A 14,174-nucleotide genomic window follows, 5' to 3' on the forward strand; every position below is an offset into this window, starting at 1 on the left:
ACTACTCCACACCTTTTTGCTTGGAAACAGCCTGGTTTTCTAATTCAGAGAGAACAATTAAAATGTGATGAAGCCCTGGCTGGTTTGCTTCAGCGGTTAGAGCATCGGCCCATAGTCCAGAGAGACCCAGGTTCGGTTCCCGCTAAGGGCACGTACCTTGGTTGCAGTTTGTCCCCTGCACCGGTTGGGGTTGTGTGGGAGGCAGCCACTCGATGAGTAGCTTTCACGTCGATGTTTCTCTCTGTCTCTCTTCCTCTCTCTCCCTCCCACTCTATCTAAAACAAAAATGGAAAAATGTCCTTGGGTGAGGATAAAAATAAAAATAAAAAATCTGTAAAAGTGCTAAAAATGCAAGAACTGTAAAGATCTGTCTAATTTGGAAGACGTGTAGCATTACAAAATAGTAGTCCAAACGTATAAAACAGTAAGAATGAACCGTTGCTCCAGGACAGGATTTCCAGAAGTTTCTCTGAGAGTTGGCAGAACCAGATGACATGTTCAGGCAGGTGACCCTTTGGTTTATGACCCTTTCTTTACGTTTGCTTCCAGAAAATTTTCACGTGCTTCTTTCCACATCACAGCTAATGTGGCTGTCTTACTCATACTTGAATTCTCCGCTATCCCTGAGTATATGCAGTGAGGTCCAAGCAGGAAACCGATGTTCAAGTCTTGTTCTGTCTCATTCAGTCAGCTACCTTTGGATGGCCTAGATGTGGTTCCCATCCTTTGAGAGTTACTGTGTTAAGCACTGTGATTGTTTAACTCTTTTTTAAAAATCTGATTGAATTTGTTGAAATTAATTTCAATGGGCATTGCCTAGAATGATCTGAAATTGTGGTTTGTTCTAGGCAGTGATTAATCATAGTTTAGCTGTGTTCTCCTTAAAAGGACAAAGGGGCCTTTTAATTTCAGAACAAAGCACAAGATGGGGAAGGAGGAAGTAAGAGTTAACAAAATGTAGAATATTTTGTTTTAGGGTCTAGAAGACAAAGAATAATGATGATGGTGGTGGTGACAAAGATCATGGTGATGGTGATGATTTTGATAGTTATGGTGATAATGGTGGTGATGGTGACGGTGATGATGATAATGATGGTGATGATGGTGATTATATCGACAGTTATGGTGTTAATGATGGTGGTGATGGTGATGGTAACATTAATGATGATGACGGTGATAATGGGGATGGGATGGTTATGATGATGATAGCAACCATGATGATGATGGTGATGGTGATAATGATAGTAATGGTGATAGTGGCATTGATAATGATGATGATGGTGCTGAGGATGATGGTGATGGTGGTGATGGTGAGGATAATGATGATGATGGTTATGATGATGGTGATGTTAATAATGGTGGTGGTGATGATATTGATTATGGAGATGATGATGGTGATGGTAATTATACTGCTGCTGCTGCTAATGATGATGATGATGATGATGATGATGATGGTAATGATTGTTAAGATGGTAATGGTGGTGATAGTGATGATGATGATGTTGATAATTATGATAGTTGCAGTGATGGTGATAATGGTGATTATTATGGTGGTAGTGATGATTATGGTGTTAGGTAATATATCTTGAGCAAAACTCATATGCAGCCTTTACTCTTTTAAGTCCAAGATTAGAAAACTAAGCTCCATAGACTAATTTTTCTCCCTCAGATATTTTTAGTAAATAGTTTTATTAAATCACAATGTTGTTCATTGACATATTTGTCATAGTTGCTTTTACACTACAATGGTAGAATTGAGTAGTTAGGTCAGAGATATTAAGGCCCACAGAGCCAAAAATATTTACTATATGGTCCTTTAAAGAAAAAGATGCTAACCCCTGTTCTAAGTGGACCCGTTTACAGCTTAAAAGGTGGGCACTCTCACTATCTTGTTGATGTGAGATACAAAATTTAAGGATTTTTCTCTGGGTTCTACAGAGCATATCAATCGATTTTATACATGACATCAGACTACAGAGGTGAGGTGCTTGGTCACTGTGTAACAGCGACCCCTCTAAAAAGGATTAAAGGTCAAAGGCCCTCAATATTCAAGCCCCTCCCATCTGGTGTTAAGGGTCCAACAGAATGCACGATTCTTCTCTACACCTAAACCTGGGTTGAAGTTTCAGACAATCTGATATTTCTCCTGTGGTTTCCAGTATAATGTCTGTTGTGACAATATCCTGCTTTTGTGCCCTGACGTTGTGCTGGGACCTCTCTGTTATTTTTTCATGTTTTGTGAGAGCCCTGTTTATGGTGTTGGGCTAGTGGGAGCAATGCCCCTCTCCTTTTTCATTCCTTATGCCTGTATCCTTGAGCACAGCGTTCCCTGGGGCAAATCTCTAGTTGTAAGACTAATGATCATAGCTGCATATCACTTCCTCTGAACCAGAAAACCCCCCCTGTTGGCTGAAGCAACTCGTGCACTGAATAGTGGTGTGTGAGATGCTACTTGCTCCATCCTCTCTCCAACAATCAATATCAACATGAAAACAACAACAAAGAGACACGTGTTTATCATCTGAGAATTCACAATCTCATTTAATTGGACCAATGCCCTGAAGGATCCATCATCCCTACCAGTTACACAGAAAGACAAGAACCACTCTAAGATATACTGTCACTTGCATGAGACCTTGCAGGAGAGTGTGGATTCCAGGTGCAGAGGTTGTGGGAGGAGCCACACGGAAAGTACCAGGTGAAGAGAAAAAAACCTGCAGAATCCAGACAGGGTCCTTGGGTAGCATTGTGAGCCTGCACCTTCCAAGCTGGAGGTGAATTTTATTGGGTGCAATTTAATGGAGGCAACTGCTCAACCATGTTTTGAATCTTTACACTTAGAGTTAAAGGCACAGAGCAGCTCATACCAGGGAATGTAGACCTTAGAAAGAAGACACTTGCAATAGAATGTAGGCACAGAGCATGAGACAGAGTGAAGTAATGGACATAATCTCCTTGCGTGTGATGTTGCATCATGGAGATGGGGAATAAGAGAAGCCAAGCATTCAGGAGACAGCAGTGCAAGGGCTGGGATCCTGGTGGAGGAGCCTCCCCCAAGGAATATCCCCAGCCCCTGTCATTACCTCTGGCCCTAACAATATTGTTTCATTTTCTGTAAGTTCTCAGCACAGATGTCACATGGCTGATGGCTTCAACTTTCAGAAACTTCTTTCTCATTATAATGTTGCCTGCGTGGCTTGGTTCTAAGGTTCTGTTACAAAACAAGAGGGACGTTTGTGTTTTGTCTTGAGTTTACCCCTAGGAGCCCTCTCTCACTGGACCACACCTGAAACACCAACACCCCAAGCACCACCAGTATCAGTCCGGACAGACCCAGGCGGATGAGATTCTCCACTGTGTGATCTGGGAGCTCGGGACCTGGGGACGAGGGAGAAAGAGGTCACGGAAGGGAGGGCAGAACACACTCAAAGCAGCAGCCAGACCAGTTTCAGGCCCTTTTCATTGAACTGCCCAGTCCCCGAGCTGAAGAAGGTAGGTTACTTACCCCTTGTGGAACCTGGGCTCTGCCCTGATGGGGTGATATTTACAGGAGCCTCTGTAAATCAAAAAAACAGAGAGGGTGAAGAGCCAGATTCCTCTCAGCCCAGCATTCACTCGAGAATCCACCGTATCATATCTCCCTACTCACAGGCCGTTCTATCTACTTTCACGATGATACCTTGTACAACTACCGGGAAGGTGGCAACCCTCGTGTCTCTGATTTCCTCACCCTAGACTTAGCTTTTGGGTCTTAAAAACAAAAAGGGTTCACCACACCCCACACCACACGTTGAGAGTGAAGGTGTTCAAATGCTCTTGAAGTCTGGCTTGTTCTTGGACCCTTCATGAGTCAGGAGCCATCGCTCCAGCTAAATTTAATCTCCTGAAAATGAGTCTTGTGTTTGCCCTCAGATGAGAGTCGTGGATCCATGAATGAGACATTGGTTCCCAGGGGTTTCCTGAGGGTCAGGAAAAAATAGGAGTGAAAACCTGGGGCTATGCCCGTCTTTGCTCAACCTCAAACAGTTCACCCCACTCCTCAGTCTGCAGTGACAACCTTCAACTGATTTTCTTTCGTTATATCACTTATTCATTCTTTCTTTCTCCAAAGAGTTATGGATTATCTAGAAATACATAGACTTATGTACATATATATGTATATACATATATGTGTGTTGTATATGATATATGTATGTTTACATATGGTATATATTTGCACACAAATATGTAAATAATTGGAGTATAATATACATATATATACCATAGACATGTATTATATGATCTATTTATTTCGTTATTGGTTTTAGAGAGAGAGGAAGGAAGAGGGAGACAGAAATAGAAACATCGATGAGAGAGAACACTGATTGGCCACCTCCTGCATGCTCCCCACTGGGGACTTGTCCCACAACCTGGGCATGTGCCCTGACTGGGAATCAAACCAGCAACCTCTTGGTGCATGGGTCGATGCTCAACCACTGAGCCACAACAGCTGGGCTATAATATATATTATATATATATATATGTATATATATACAAATATAAGGAGGTATGTATATAAACATGTACTTGGGTGTGTGTGCACTTGCATACCTATGTGTGTGTTGGTAAAGAGGATAAAGAATAATTAATATTATTAAGTAAAATGGATAACAGAGAAGTTAGCTCTATAACTAGGAAAATATGCAATACAGTTAGGTTTGTTTCAACACTTAAAAAATTATGAAAGGTGTTCAGAGAACATCTTTCTGAATAGGGTCACCAGCCAAGGTTTTGTTTGGAGAAAGATTGTTAAATCTAAACCTGAAGGGTAAGAAGCAGTGAGCTATAGGGAGAGATTGTTAATATTCCTCACATACTAAAGTGTCCGTGTCCTCTGCTTACTCTATTCTATTCTAAAAATGTAACCACACTGCAAGAAGTAGTTGTTTCCACATTCACGTGTACTTTGCGTATGCACAAGGATATTCCTTGCAGGGTGGTTTGAATATAAAACGGCTGGAAACAAAACGCCAAGTTTTAGGACAGTGGCTAAATGCATTCTGATCGTTTCAAGCCAGGGAGTACTGCACAGCCATCAAAAAGTCTAAAGCGGATTCATAGGCACTGATACCAGATCACTCTTTAGAATGTATTCATTCTACCAGTCAGCGTTAATTCATTTTTCAAAAATAGAGCCGTTCACCACAGTGTCTATAAGGTGTTGGTGTTTGTCTACCCGGGGAGCTATGTTTATAGGGTCTCCCTGAATATCTGGGGAAAAGGTAGGGGAGTGGGGCCAGTGGTTGACGCCGGTGGAAAAGACTGAAGGATGGAGCCAATGGAAACAGAGAGTGAAAGGTGCTGTCCACCACTCTCTGTGCGTCCCTTGGAGAGGATCTCAGGTTTGTGCCATGTCCATACATTGCCACTAAGGAAGAGGAAGAAGCCCTGGCCAGTTTGGCTCAGCGGTTAGAGCATTGGCCCACGGACCAGAGAGTCGCAGGTTTGATTTCAGTCAAGGGCACGAACCTCGGTTGCGGTTTGATCCCCAGTCCAGGTGTGGGTCATGTGGGAGGTAACCAGTCGATGTGTCTCATGTCGATGTTTCTCTCTCTGTCTCTGTCTCTCTCTCTCTCTCTCTCTCTCTCCCTCCTTCACACTCTATCTGAAGATAAATAGAAAAATATCCTCGGATGAGGATTAAAAGAAGAAGAGGAAGAAGAAAAGAGCTCTTTGTCTTTTCTGATGATGATGCAACCACGCACAGGGATGAAATCCCAATCGGAGGCGGCGGTGCCTCGACTCAGAAGAGGGCGGAGGAGGGAAAGACGGACAGACTAGTTCACCGAGGGAGGTGGACGGCTGTGGGCTCCTCCAGGCCCCGTGACAGGTGGGATGGGTCGGAAAGAAAGGACCACAGACAAGCTCCTCACCTTCTACCTTGAGCTCCACGGGGTGACTGGGCCGGGACAACTGGCTGGGGTAGCTGCTGAGTGACCCATAGCACCTGTAAGTGCCCTCGTGGTCCAGGGTCACAGGACTCATCAGGAAGGTGGCCTGAAACACCCCGTCTTGGTACCGAGACCTGAGGTGCAGAGGGGGACTGACATCCCCCTCCTTGAACAGGAGGAATGTGTCGAACAGGCTCCCAGTCTGACACCACAGAGTCACCTTCCCTCCGAGGGCCACGGTGGGGCCTGGCTGGGCCGACAGGGTGGGGATCGTGTCCTCGGGGAGCAAGGCTGGGAGAGACAAGTCGGCCGTGTTACGGGAAAACTCCATCCTCACCTGTCCGTCCCTGGACCTCAGCTCAAGGGCATTTGGTTTGCTCCTCCGGCTCCCATTTTTCTACGATCCTCACGCCCCTCATCCCGTGCCCTCTCCTTGTCTGTGCCCAGCGCCCTCCAGTGCCAACAAGATGCCGGTCTGACTGTGAGCTGGGGAGGGGCTCCTCACCTGTCACCAGGATGTTCACGGGGTCACTGGGGGCCGACCAATGGAAGGAGAGGTTGTATCCACCGTAGCACGTGTACTGGCCCCCGTGGGAGCCGCTCACCGGGCCCAGGGAGAAGTCAGCCTGAGAGAACCCGGCCTGGACCTGCCGGCTGTGTCTCTGGGGGAGGTTATGTTCCCCCTTTTTGAAAAGAGCGAATCTGTCGTAGTCCACATCAGACTGACATCGGAGGGTCAGCGTGTCTCCAGGGACCACCACAGGCCCTGGCAGGAGGGACAGAGACGGTTTCCTAGACACACCTGGAAGAAAAGGTGGTCGTACTTGCGAGAGGACCAGGCTCTCTGCCCACCCCTCTCCTCTGGCCCTTCTCCACTGAAGATTCTTCCATGTTGCTGAGCCCTGGAGCCCTGAGCCCTGTTGCCCAACCTCGTCCTACCGGGTGCCCCGTCGGAGGCCAGGCTCCTCCCCCACCAGGCTGGAGACCCAGCGGGTTCTGGGGCAACGCCCCGAAGGTCTCACCTGAGATCAGGAGCTCCAGGAGGTCGCTAGGGGAAGACCACACGTAAGGGGAGCCCGAGAACACACCGTAGCACCCGTATGTCCACCTCCGAGTCAGACTCACGGGGCCCACGGTGAAGAGGGCCTGGCACCAGCCATCAGCTCGGCACTGGGAGGCCAGGAGCTCGTAATGGCCACCTCCTCCTTCGTCCCACAGGTAAAACCAGTCGAACCGCTGCCATGAGCCACACTGCAGGGTCGCACTCCCTCCTGAGGGCACGATGGGACCCGGGAAGGCTGAGAGGGTGGGTGGGTGGAACATTCCTGGGAGAGAAATAGCCAGAGGAGAGGGTGGGGCTTCCGGTCAGGATGGCGGGTAGGGAAACGCGGTATCGCGTCCTCCCACAACCACATCAAACTTACAACTAAACTACAGAACAACCATCATTTGAAACCACCTGACATCGAGCTGAATGGAAGTCCTACAACTACGGAATTAAAGCAGCAGCCACATCGAGACTGGTAGGAGGGGTGGAGGGGATGGGCTGGTCCCACACCCACGTGTGGCGGTAAAAAGAAGGAGGACACCTCGGCTGGGAAGGTCCTCCCTGAGGACTGAGGGGTCCCCGTCCCACACCAGGCGCCCCGCTCAGGGTTCCAGTGCCAGGAAGTGAATCTCCATCACTTCTGGCTGGAAAAACCAGCGGGAACTGAAGCTCAGGGAGGCTAAGGTGGTTGGAGCCCCAGGCAGCTCCTTAAAGGACCCGCGCACGGACTTATTGGACTCTCTCCCTCTAAGCTTGGAGGGGAGGCAGCTCGAGGGGCACCAGAGACACACAGGGAAGAACTGAGCTGATTGGCACTGGAGCGAGGGCTGGAGAGGGGGCTTTCTCTGGGACAAACGTGCTGTCAGAGGCCTTTGTTCCTTTCTGAGCCGTTCCCGGGGGCGGCAGACAGTCTCCATATCTGGGACTCTGGCAATTTGGCTCACACTGGTTGCCCCACCCGGGTGACTCCCTGAGGCCCTGCCCCATCCAACTTTCAGGACCACCCAAGCTGTTGACAGTTGCTTTACCATAGGATTGTCCTGTCTTGGATCCTGCTTCAGGTTTTCCTAAATTCTCTCAAACAAACAGCATCTGGTCTCAGCTAGCCCCATACCTCTCATTTAGTAATACACAGAAACAAACACAGGGAGGTGGCCAAAATTAGGAGACAAAGAAACAGGTCCCAAATGAAAAAACAGAACAAAACCCCAGGAAAAAAACTATGCGGAATGGAGATAAGCAACCTAATAGATGCTGAGTTCAAAATACTGCTTATAAGGATGCTCAGTGAACTTAGTGAGAACCTCAGTGAACTTAGGGAGGGCCTCAAGAGCATAAAAAAGGACCAGTCCGAAATGAAGGAGGCACAGTCAGAAATGAAAGAGGCGTTAACTGAAATAAAGAATAATTTACACAGATTCAATAATAGAGTACGTAAATCTGAGAAGCAAACCATTGATTTGGAATATAAGGAAGCAAAAAACGCCCAATCAGAACAGCAAAACGAAAAAGAATCCAAAACAATGAGGATAGTGTAAGGAGCCTCTGGGACAACTTCAAGCATGCCAACATTCGCATCTTGGGGGTGCCAGAAGGAGAAGAGCAAGAACAAGAAATCGAAAACTTGTTTGAAACAATAATGGCAGCTGGCCGGTTTGGCTCAGCGGTTAGAGCGTCCGCCTGTGGTCCGGAGAGACCCGGGTTCGGTTCCCGCTAAAGGCATGTACCTGGGTTGCAGTTTGTCCCCGGCCCTGGTTGGTCGTGCGGGTGGCAGCCACTCGATGTGTCCCTTCCACATCGATGTTTCCCTCTCTCTCTCTTCCTCTCTCTCCCTCCCACTCTATCTGTACAAAAAAATGGAAAAATGTCCTCGGGTGAGGATAAAAAAACAAAAACAAAAAAACAATAATGGCAGAAAACTTTCCTAACTTGGTGAAGGAAACAGACATACAAGTCCAGGAAGCACAGAGAGTCCCAAATAAGATGAACCCCAAGAGGCCCACACCAAGACACATCATCATCAAAATACAAAAGGTTCAAGACAGAGAGAGAGTCTTAAAAGCAGCAAGAGAAAAGCAGATAATTACCCACAAGGGAGTTCCCATAAGACTGTCAGCTGATTTCTCAAAAGAAACTTTGCAGGCCAGAAGGGAGTGGCAAGAAATATTCAGAGTAATAAAAAGCAAGAACCTACAACCAAGATTACTCTATCCTGCAAAGCTGTCATATAGAATCAATGGCCATATAAAGAGTTTCCTAGACAAGAAAAAGTTAAAGGAGTTCATCACCACCAAACCGTTATTATATAAAGTGTTGAAGGGTCTTTTTGAGGAAAACGGTAAAATATATGAACAAACAGAATGGCAATGAATACATATCTATCGACAATGGAATCTTCAAACAAAATGAACAGGCAGAACAGAAACATTCTCATAGACACAGAGAACATTTTGTTGGTTGCCAGATGGGAGGGGGGTTGAGGGAATGGGTGAAAAAGGTGAAGGGATTAAGAAGAACAGCCCTGGCCAGTTTGGTTCAGTGGTTGGAGGGTCAGTTTGTGGACCAGAGAGTCCCAGGTTCGGTTCCTGCTAGGGGCACATACCAAAAATAAGTAAATAAATAAATCACAGAACCCTTTCTTTAAAAAAAAAAAAAAGACGAAGAAGAAGAACAAATTGGTTGCTAGACTGACAAACCTCAAAGGGAAGGGTGTTGGGGTGGGGGGACAAACTAAAAAACCTTATATGCGTAACCAATGGACACAGACAACAGTGTGGGAAAAGGCAGGGGGGGGCAGGAGTGGGGATGAGGGGGTCAATGGAGGAAAAATGAGGAACATCTGTAACACATTCAACAATAAAGATTTTTTAGAAATAAAATAAATAAATAAAAGAGGAGAGTGAAAGGGTGGGGCACCTGGCTGGTGTGGCTCACTGGTCGAGCGTCAACCCTGCACCAGGAGGTCACTGGTCCCATTCCCGGTCAGGACACATGCCCGGGTTGTGGTCCTGATCCCCAGTGTGGGGCATGCTGGAGGCAGCCAGTGGATGTTCTCTCTCATCAATGCTTCTATGTCTCTCTCCTTCTCTCTTCCTCTCTCGATAAAACCAATAGAAACATTTTTTAATGTGGGGGGAGGAGAGAAACATCTATAACAAAAATAAATAATAAAAATTTTATAAATAAATAAAAAGGTAAGGGTCTGGGTATTTATCCAAAGACACCCAAAACACGAATTCAAAAAGATATATGTTCCCCTATGTTCATTGCACTGTTATGTCAACTGTCACTGAAAATAAATTAAACATTTAAAGGTTTTTTTTAATTGATTTTTAGAGAGAGAGAAAGGAAGATAGAGAGAGAGAGAGAGAAGCATCGATGAGAGAGAACATTGACTGGCTGCCTCCTGCATACCCACCACTGGGGATTGGGCCCACAACCTGGGCATTTGCCTTGATGGAGAATCGAACCAGCAAACTCTGGGTGCATTAAATGACGCTCAACTGGTGAGCCACGCCAGCCAGGCGAATTAAAAATTTTAAAGAGGATAGGTTTTGTGTTAAAAGTTCTCACCATAGCCCTGGCCGGTTTGGCTCAATGGTTAGAGCATCGGCCCATGAACCAGAGAGTCCCGGGTTCGGTTCCCCCTAAGGGCATGGATCCTGGTTGCAGTTTGTCCCTGGCCCCAGTTGGGGTTACGTGGGTGGCAGCCAATCGATGTGCCTCTCTCACATTGATGTTTCTCTCTCTCTCTCTCTCTCTCCCCCCTCTTTTCCTCCTGCTCTGTCTGAACATAAATGCAAAAAAAAAAAAAAAAATGTCCTCGGGTGAGGATTAAAACATAAAAAGAAAACGTTCTTAGCAGAAAAATAAAATGGAAAATGGAAGAAGAGAGCTGACACCCCCCACGGTACCCAGAAGACCTGGCTGTGGTCTTAGCACCTTCCTGGGCACAGTCACGTCACCTGTGCCCAAGAAAGTGTCTGCTCACCTGCGACCATTAGGTTCAGAGGCTCGCTGGGCACTGACCAGCGCTCCTGGCTGTGATACAGGCAGTGGTAGGTCCCAGCAAAGTCTTGCGTCATGAGTGGGATGGAGAACTTGGCCTTGTCTCCGGATTCCAGTGAAAACTCAGTCCTCTGGAGCTGCGGGGCCGACGTCCGGTACAGGTAGTACTGGTCGGCTCTCTGGGACCCCCGACACCAGATGTCCACAGGCCTCCCGTGCGTGATGACAGAGCTGGGCTTCGCCCAGATGGTGGGTTTGGGCAGAGTCTCTAGAATAGAGTCACGGGTTGCGGTCCTCAGAGTCTCTGTGCCTGTTTCCCTCCACTGTCAACCTGAAGGCTCCTCACACATGTTTCCCACTCATCGGTTTAGAATCCCACTCCCTCCATCCTCCAGCTGCCCCATGAGGGGTCCCACATTGCCCCCAGGGAGGAGGCAGGACCCAGGACAGCAGCGATGAGCTCACCTGTTCTCCGGTAGGTCTTGCGGCCCAGACACAGCCCTGGAAGAGAGATCCCACGAAGATACTGTTATAACCCAGTAATTCTCCATCCACTAGAAGAAGGAACCTCTCCTGGGTTCCTTGAACCCGTGTTGTTTTTGCAAAAATTCTTGAAGAGGAAGGTATGCATCAGCCATGACCACAAGGGGATTGACCATGAGCTTAATTAATCAGGAGATGCCAGACGGGGCAATGAGACATTCAAGGCTGGGGTCTAGTAAATGTTCAGAAATATAAAATAAACAACTTGTGCAGCTGCTAACTGTTGATATCCGCTTCTGTACATGTAGCTTGCTTGCTCTGCTAAACTCTTGAGTAACCCCTGTCCTATATAAGAAACCCTCTCCCTGAGCTCGGGGCTGCAGTTCTCCTCGGTGTAGGTTGGCTGCAGTCCCTGCGCAGGTAATAAAGCTCCTAATATTCAAAATTACTTTGTGTCCCAGTGAGGCTGATTCTCCTGGGTTACAGCAGACACCACTAACTCCTAAGCGAAATCCACCTTCTCCAAGCCTTCCAGGTCATGGGGTCTCGAGAGAGATCACCTTCCACGTGGGTGTTTGGCCCTCCCCTCCACAAAACTCACCGAGGCCGAGAAAGGCAGTAGAGGTGAAGGTCACGGCGTTGCCTCCCGCCAGACAAGACTGTGCAGATGGACAAAACCAGGGAACCTGACAGAGCAGACAGATCCACAGGATGTGGGCAGACGGAGGCTTTCCCATCACTGGGCTTGGATGACGGTGAGTGGCTCCTTCCCCGAGCTCCCGGCGACTCCTGTGTCCCTACAAACAATAGAGACTGGATCCTTGGCGCCACTTGGCCGTGAGGTTCTGCCTACCAGACGTGACTCCTTCCTGGAGGATGATGGTGGGGACCCAGTTTCCAGTCCTGAGTCAGCCCTGTGGGTCAAGTACGCTGGGTGTGCCAGAGAAGGGGCGATATCACTTCCCTTCTCAAGAAGTCCATATATGTGAATTTCTTACTTACCTTCAGCCCGTTAACCAGCAGATGTCTATTTGAACCCTGAGATTTTTCCAGGACCTTGACACCCATCTGTGAACCGCACAAGTGGGGTCAGGGTGCTGGCCGGGGTCATGATCAGAAGACAGATGGTCGGTAACTCATTTCACAATGAATCACTTAGCCAAAAGAGAAGAGAAATACACAAACGTGTGAAAAGGTATAACAGGAGGGAAATACGAGCTGTTTCCTATGGAGAATAAAAAGCTGGGCCCTGGCCGGTTTGGCTCAGCGGTTAGAGCGTCGGCCTGCGGTCCAGAGAGACCGGGGTTCGGTTCCCGCTAAGGGCATGTACTTCGGTGGCAGTTTGTCCCCAGCCCTGGTTGGGTCGTGAGGGTGGCGACCACTCGATGTGTCTCTTTCACGTCGATGTTTCTCTCTCTCTCTCTCCCTCCCACTTTATCGGAACAAAAAACTGAAAAATGTCCTCGGATGAGGATTAAAACAAAAAACAAAGAAACAAATAAAAAGCTGGTACCCATCCTTACAGGGTACCCTTGAGAACTGAGCACATCCTCACCACCACTGATCATCAGGAAACCACAGAAAATAACTAAGAGTCATAAGAGTGTGAAATGAAACTGAGGCCCTGGCTGGTGTGGTTCAGCAGTTAGAGAGTCAGCCATCCGACAGAAGGGTCGCGGGTTTGATTCCGGTCAAGGGCACGCACCTCAGTGGCAGGTCACCTCGATGTTTCTCTCTCTCTCCCTCCGCCCCTCCCTCCCTCTGGGAAAAAAGTATCCTCAGGTGAGGATTAAAAATAATAAATAAATAAAATGAAACTGTGAGTACTAGAGTAAAACGTTGGAGAAGTTTGGTTTTTGTTGTGTTTTTTTTAATAACTCAAGAGTGGAGAACTTTCTAACCATGATAAAAAGTTCTGAATAAATTTGAGTTTGGTTTGGTATGGTTTTGTTAACCAACATCACCCCAATAAGCTCAATAAAAATCAAATTAAATTATTTACATTTAAAAAGCCTTTGCAAGGACAAATAAGTTCATAAGCCAGTTTGGAAAACAAAGACAGAATGTATGTATTACATATAGTATAATATAATATAATATAATATAATATAATATAATATAATATAATATAATACAGAGGCTGGAAAAAGTAGATTTACAATTGTTCATAATAAATAATACAATAGCCAGGCTGGTGTGGCTCAGTGCATTGAGCGTTGTCCATGGACTGAGAGGTCCGGGTTTGATTCCCAGTCAGGGCACATGCCCGGGTTGCAGGCTCGATCCCCAGTAGGGGGCGTGCAGGAGGCAGCCGATCGCTGTTGCTCTCTGACATCAATGTTCTATCTCTCTCTCCCTTTCTCTCTCTCCAAAAATTCAATAAAAAAGTATTTATTAAATAAATAATACAATAATTAATAATACATGAATAAACTGTGTTTTGCATACCCACAAATGTAAACCAACTTTTGTTTGCTTCTGTATAACATACTGTCATGTAATCATAGAAGTTAACATGTACACATTTATGTACATATGTTACACAAAAGGGTTAATTACATATGCTTAGTTGGCAGGGGTGGGGTGGACAAAACCTATTATCTCTTAATATTATAGGCAAACGTCATGAATGCATAAATAAAACATGTTGTATTCATACCTTGAAATATTATTCGGCAATAAAACGAAATAAAGTACTGACATTT

General features: G+C 46.7%; 3 protein-coding genes across 4 annotated transcripts in view; 1 reads left to right on the forward strand and 2 right to left on the reverse strand.

Moving 5' to 3' along the window:
* Positions 1-14,174, forward strand: part of LOC118639337 (leukocyte immunoglobulin-like receptor subfamily A member 2) — a 462,866-nt gene that overhangs the window by 198,323 nt on the left and 250,369 nt on the right. The gene's annotated exons all lie outside the window — the stretch shown is intronic.
* LOC118639329 (leukocyte immunoglobulin-like receptor subfamily A member 6) overlaps positions 1-14,174 on the reverse strand; it is a 77,463-nt gene that overhangs the window by 41,415 nt on the left and 21,874 nt on the right. The gene's annotated exons all lie outside the window — the stretch shown is intronic.
* On the reverse strand, positions 1,967-12,537 carry LOC118638728 (leukocyte immunoglobulin-like receptor subfamily A member 6). Its single transcript, XM_036274864.1, has 9 exons — positions 12,472-12,537; positions 12,071-12,128; positions 11,452-11,487; positions 10,970-11,254; positions 6,953-7,255; positions 6,436-6,732; positions 5,895-6,221; positions 3,287-3,378; positions 1,967-2,014 (listed from the first exon to the last, which is right to left on the reverse strand). The coding sequence occupies exons 1-9, from the start codon at positions 12,535-12,537 to the stop codon at positions 1,967-1,969; spliced, it is 1,512 nt and encodes a 503-aa protein (XP_036130757.1).

The sequence above is a fragment of the Molossus molossus genome, unplaced genomic scaffold, assembly GCF_014108415.1.
Source record: "Molossus molossus isolate mMolMol1 unplaced genomic scaffold, mMolMol1.p scaffold_m16_p_21, whole genome shotgun sequence".
Classification (NCBI taxonomy): domain Eukaryota; kingdom Metazoa; phylum Chordata; class Mammalia; order Chiroptera; family Molossidae; genus Molossus; species Molossus molossus.

What these genes read in the sequence shown, in the direction of transcription:
- LOC118638728 (XM_036274864.1), bottom strand. Translation starts at nt 12,537, where the DNA reads ATGGGTGTCAAGGTCCTGGAAAAATCTCAGGGTTCAAATAGACATCTG. An exon ending in TGCTGGTTAACGGGCTGAAG is followed by an intron (nt 12,129 to 12,471) that starts GTAAGTAAGAAA and finishes CCATCTGCACAG; the next exon opens with TCTTGTCTGGCGGGAGGCAA. An exon ending in TCTGAACCTAATGGTCGCAG is followed by an intron (nt 7,256 to 10,969) that starts GTGAGCAGACAC and finishes TTTCTCTCCCAG; the next exon opens with GAATGTTCCACCCACCCACC.